The sequence below is a fragment of the Oncorhynchus tshawytscha genome, linkage group LG26 (genome assembly GCF_018296145.1).
Source record: "Oncorhynchus tshawytscha isolate Ot180627B linkage group LG26, Otsh_v2.0, whole genome shotgun sequence".
Lineage (NCBI taxonomy): Eukaryota > Metazoa > Chordata > Actinopteri > Salmoniformes > Salmonidae > Oncorhynchus > Oncorhynchus tshawytscha.
In genome coordinates, this window is record NC_056454.1 from 23,927,652 (window position 1) to 23,933,890 (window position 6,239).

The 6,239-nt window shown below is 42.8% G+C and overlaps 1 protein-coding gene across 1 annotated transcript in view; it reads right to left on the bottom strand.

The window, feature by feature from the left end:
- Positions 1–312: 312 nt before the first annotated feature.
- Positions 313–6,239, bottom strand: part of LOC112225397 (BCL-6 corepressor) — a 70,556-nt gene continuing 64,629 nt past the window's right edge. The window contains 3 exon segments of the mRNA XM_042306953.1: positions 313–2,160; positions 2,359–2,503; positions 2,682–2,759. Of these exon segments, the coding sequence (XP_042162887.1) occupies positions 1,692–2,160; positions 2,359–2,503; positions 2,682–2,759 (692 nt within the window). The 3' untranslated portion in view covers positions 313–1,691.

The window sequence follows — 6,239 nt, forward strand, 5'->3', positions numbered from 1 at the left end:
ATTTGGCTTAAGGGAGTCTCGTCTTGTTCTTGATTAGGCTACTGCATCTCCCCTCCACCCCCTTATCCTTGAGCATTCAGGATGGGGCTCAGAACGGTCTAGCTACATTAAACAAGTATGCAAGTATGTGTGCAGGTGAAATATTGAAGCAGCCCAACTTTTCCACCAACTGTCTGGAGGTCTTTGTAGGTCGAGACTAGACAGATTGGGTCTAGAAAAGCCAGGGACATATATGCCTTATGTCCAAAGCTTAGATGGTTCCATGTAAGCCCTCCAACAATAATCACACAATGAGAAGCAAAACACTTAGAATAACTTTCTCTTGCAGTTTTTAAGATTTATTTTAAAGCAATTTTTTTGTAAAATATAAATACAAATGAGATATTTTAATTGCAAAGTTGAAACAAAACAAAAAAGACCCATCAAACAGTAAAACTGATACTGTACTGCAATCGCCACCATGTTATGTACAAGATGCCAAATATCTTCTCATCATCTTTAAAACGTTCCTATTATACAAAAACACATCTCTCTGCAGTTTAGCAAGTGAACTTAGAGACTAAATGAGAAGCAGATTGAACACAGGTTCAAAACAGCCCCTGAGGGTGAAGAGGGCGGTAAGTCTGTCTGAGCAGACCAAAAAAACTATTCGAAGAGATCGTCAACGTGTGCTTCCTATCAACACAAAATGTCACATTCAAAAGCGCAGCCTCAGTGCTCAGACTGTACACACACTGCCGTATAAACTGACACACACACATAATGTACTGTTTAACACACATACTGTATACACACAAACAGGGGCGTCATGCACCCCAAATATCTGAGGGGGCACCAGGTGAGTGAGGATTGGTTGGGGGTTGGTTTGGAGGTGGGCTAGGCCCCCCTATCCTGAAGTTGGACAATGAACCATTTTTCAAACACCTGAAACAGTCTTTTTTTAAAATAAAGATTCAAAAAAAGTATATTTTTTTCAGCATATACTCCTGACTGGCGGGTCTTTTTTTAAAGAAACTATATATGCTTCTCTGCATCTCTGATTGAATCTAGTTAAAAGATTGAAAGGAATGTGAGTCTTATTCAGTACATTTAGTTATTGTTTGCTTTTCTAAAGTCTACCAACGGTGCCAGCAGGCATGCTAGCTAAAATAGTTAGACAAGCTAGCTATGGCTTCTTGTTAGTGAGTAATAAGGTTGGCAGATTGGGAACCTATTTGGGCTAGCTAAAGCCAACTTCATAAAACAACCAAGTGGCTAGTATTACATAAAAAATATATAATAATACAAAAAAATATATATTGCAATTTGGATTTATTTTTTCATAACAGGACAAATCTGAGAGGGAACGTGCCTCTGTGACATGGGCATGACGCCTCTGTACACAACCTTTCATTCATGACAACACAACCACACTTTGAAGGATAGAAATTGAGAAAACATTTCCAGATATATTTATATATTTATACATATATTAATACATTTATAAAAAATAAGACCATTGTTAAGTTACAGTCGTCTCTCCATCTTCGCTTGATGGACATACATATTCAGTCTCTGCTGCTCTGTCTGTCCAGCACACAGGTACAGAGCAGGAGTTCAATCTCAGATCTCAGGGCGGTGGTCTTATTCATTCACCCATTTTAACCCCCCACTGTAGAGCAGGGATTCAGAATTCAGGGTCAAAGTTCAGGTCACGACCTTCTGTTAGCGTTAGCCTTAGCTTTAACATGAGTGCTACCATTAGTCTTAGCGCTAATGTTACCTTTAGCCATAGCCCTAATGTTCCCATTGACCTTAGCGTTAACGTTACTGTTAGCATTAGCCATAGCCCTAATGTTCCCATTGACATTAGCCTTTTCATCAACATTAGCGTTAGCCTCCGGGGGTTCGTCCCAGCGGTCGTCGAGGCACTCCAGATTAGAACCCAGCAGAGCGGCCAGTTCAGCACTCCCCTCCACCAGGTCCAGCAGCTCCTTGCTGTCAGGCTGGAAGCCCTCCAGCTCGTCTGGGCAGGAGAAGAGCTGGGAGAGAGATGCCTGGCGGTAAAACTCTGCCTCGGCCATCGTTACCACCTCCATGTGGGGGAAGGAGGAGCGGAAGGAACGGGCAGACATCCGCAGCCGCCGGAGAACATCTGAGAGGAGAAGCCAGTTCCTGGGCCTGAGGAGGTGAAGAGAGAGAGAGAGAGAGAGAGAGGGTTAGATACGGCACCACAGGGATTCACAAGAGTTGAATAAACAACCTTGGTTTATCTATCACTTTCATCAAACTCTCTTTCTCTCTTATTCTGTACCACTCTATATTCCTCCTTCCCTCTTCCACTCCTATCCAATCAGATTGATCTGTGTGTGTACTCACCCCTGCGACAGGGACACCTGGATGTTGTAGCAGGGGAGGAGAGGTTGGTCGGAGAACTCAAACTCAAAGAGCTCCCTCCTGTCCTTGTCCTCCGGCCCTGGGGGGTCCGCCAGTACGTCACACACATTGCCCTCCTCTAACGACTCTGAGACAGAGATACACAGTTAGATTAACACACAAACACACCACTAAGGACTGAGAGATACACAGTTAGATTAACACACACACACCACTAAGGACAGAGAGATAAACAGTACATACAGAGTTATATCACACACTCAAAACACACACCCACACACAAATAGGCACAGCACTGAACTCACCACACACAGCGCTGCCATAGAATTCCCAATAGATTTCTGGGTCATCATTAGAGCGGCCCTGCAGGTCAGCAAAATAATCTACAGGGAGAAGAGAGGGAGAAAGAGTACGTTAGGCAAGAGAGACAGACAGAGAGAGAGAGAGAGAGAGAGAGAGAGAGAGAGAGAGAGAGAGAGAGAGAGAGAGAGAGAAGAGAGAGAGAGACAGAGACAGAGACAGAGACAGAGACAGAGACAGACAGAGAGAGACAGAGAGAGACAGAGAGAGAGACAGACAGAGCAAGAGACAGAGAGAGACAGAGAGAGAGAGAGACAGAGAGAGACAGAGAGAGAGAGAGAGAGACAGAGAGAGAGACAGAGAGAGAGACAGAGAGAGAGACAGAGACAGAGAGACAGACAGAGAGAGACAGAGAGAGACAGAGAGAGAGACAGAGCAAGAGACAGAGAGAGACAGAGAGAGACAGAGAGAGAGAAAGAGAGACAGAGAGAATTAGACCAAAGTTCTCAATTGGTACAAAATATATAGAGTACTGCACACACTACAATTACTTAGGTTTAAAAATAAGCTCAACTGGACACCTTAATGAGGCAGTGAATGTACCTATTACAATGTGGCTAAAACTAATTGAATATGTCATTGAACCAATTGCATTTTATGGCAGTGAGGTGTGGGGTCCACTTGTAAAACAAGATTTCACCAAATGGGACAAACACCCCATTGAAACCCTGCATGCAGAGTTCTGTAAGATTCTCCTACATGTCCAGAGGAAAACTACAAACAATGCATGGAGGGCAGAATTAGGACAATATCCACTAATAATAAAAACTCAAAAAAGAGCAATTAAGTTTGGGAAACATCTAAAATACAATGACCCCCTCCCATAGCATTACCACACCCTGCAATGCCAAGAGCTGAGCAAAGAAAAGAGTCCCTCATCCAGCTTGTCCTGGGGCTGAGTTCACAAACCTGTTCTACTAACCCACTGAAGACTGAGGACCAGAACATCCAATCAATCAGGATAAACCAAATTACAACACGGTCAAAACAAACCTATATTGCTTATTGGGAAACACAAACACAAAGCAAAATGCAGTGCTATCTGGCCCTAAATCGACAGTACACTGTGGCTAAATATTTGACCATGGTTACTGATCAAAACCTTAGAAAAACCTTGACAAAGTACAGGCTCAGTGAGCACAGCCTTGCCATTGAGAAGGGTAGACACAGGAAAACCTGGCTCCCTGTAGAGGAAAGGCTGTGCAACCACTGCACAACAGCAGAACCTGAGACGGAGCTGCATTTCCTGACAAAATGTCAAAAATATAAAACAATTAGAGAATGTAATTGACCCAAATTTTAAACCCTTATTCAAGGTTTAAAAAGACCTCCCTGATGAGAGTACGCTACCCGTCCTGTTGGGGGAGGACGCAGAGAGCTGTGGGTTGGCAGCGCACTACATTGCTGCCTGCCATAAGTTGAGGGACAGTGTCTGACAGACCAATCAACCTGCACATGTCCTCTACTGTATGCTTATTGTTATTGTTGTATGTATGGTTATTTTGACACTTGGTTATCGTTGTTACTGTTGTCCTGTTGACAATTTGATTCTCATTTTTATTTATTTTTATACTGTAAATATCCAAAATCAGCTTTGACCAAATGTACATTGTTACGTCATGCAAATAAAGCGAATTGAATTGAATTGAGAGAGACAGATAGAGAGAGAGAGAGAGAGAGAGAGAGAGAGAGAGAGAGAGAGAGAGAGAGAGAGAGAGAGAGAGAGAGAGAGAGAGAGAGAGAGACAGAGAGAGAGACAGAGAGAGAGAGAGAGACAGAGAGAGAGAGACAGAGAGAGAGAGCGACAGAGAGAGAGCGACAGAGAGAGAGAGAGAGAGACAGAGAGAGAGAGAGAGAGCGAGAGAGAGAGAGAAAGAGAGAGAGACCTGGGCCCTGACAGTAAATCTTAGTAAGAACAAAATAATGGTGTTCCAAAAAAGGTCCAGTCGCCAGGACCACAAATACAAATTCCATCTAGACACTGTTGCCCTAGAGCACACAAAAACCTATACATACCTTGACCTAAACATCAGCGCCACAGGTAACTTCCACAAAGCTGTGAACGATCTGAGAGACAAGGCAAGAAGGGCATTCTATGCCATCAAAAGGAACATAAATTTCAATATACCAATTAGCATCTGGCTAAAAAATACTTGAATCAGTCATAGAGCCCATTGCCCTTTATGGTTGTGAGGTCTGGCGTCCGGTCACCAACCAAGACTTCACAAAATGGGACAAACACCAAATTGACTCTGCATGCAGAATTCTGCAAAAATATCCTCCGTGTACAACGTAGAACACCAAATAATGCATGCAGAGCAGAATTAGGCCGATACCCACTAATTATCAAAATTCAGAAAAGAGCTGTTAAATTCTATAACCACCTAAAAGGAAGCGATTCCCAAACCTTCCATAACAAAGCCATCACCTAAAGAGAAATGAACCTGGAGAAGAGTCCCCTAAGCAAGCAGCACAATTAGACCCAACCAAATCATGAGAAAACAAAAAGATAATTACTTGACACATTGGAAAGAATTAACAAAAAAACAGAGCAAACTAGAATGCTATTTGGCCCTACACAGAGAGTACACAGTGGCAGAATACCTGACCACTGTGACTGACCCAAACTTAAGGAAAGCTTTGACTATGTACAGACTTAGTGAGCATAGCCTTGCTATTCAGAAAGGCCGCCGTAGGCAGACATGGCTCTCAAGAGAAGACAGGCTATGTGCTCACTGCCCACAAAATGAGGTGGAAACTGAGCTGCACTTCCTAACCTCCTGCCCAATGTATGACCATATTAGAGAGACATATTTCCCTCAGATTACAAAGATCCACAAAGAATTCGAAAACAAGTCCCATTTTGATAAACTTCCATATCTACTGGGTGAAATTCCACAGTGTGCCATCACAGCAGCAAGATTTGTGACCTGTTGCCACGAGAAAAGGGCAACCAGTGAAGAACAAACACCATTGTAAATACAACCCATATTTATGCTTATTTATTTTATCTTGTGTCCTTTAACCATTTGTACATTGTTAAAATACTGTATATATATAACATGACATTTGTAATGTCTTTATTGTTTTGAAACTTCTGTATGTGTAATGTTTACTGTTAATTTTTATTGTTTATTTCACTTTTGTATATTATCTACCTCACTTGCTTTGGCAATGTTAACACATGTTTCCCATGCCAATAAAGCCCTTGAATTGATTTGAATTGAGAGAGAGACAGAGAGTGACAGAGAGAGAGAGTGACAGAGAGAGAGAGAGAGAGAGTGGCAGAGCGAGAGAGAGACAGAGAGAGAGAGAGAGAGAGTGGCAGAGCGAGAGAGAGACAGAGAGAGAGAGAGAGAGAGTGGCAGAGAGAGAGAGAGAGAGAGAGAGAGAGAGAGAGAGAGAGAGAGAGAGAGAGAGAGAGAGAGAGAGAGAGAAAGAGATAGCTGGCTTAGTTCATGCGAAGGCTACAGGAATCTGCTAAAAATGAACCGCACATACAC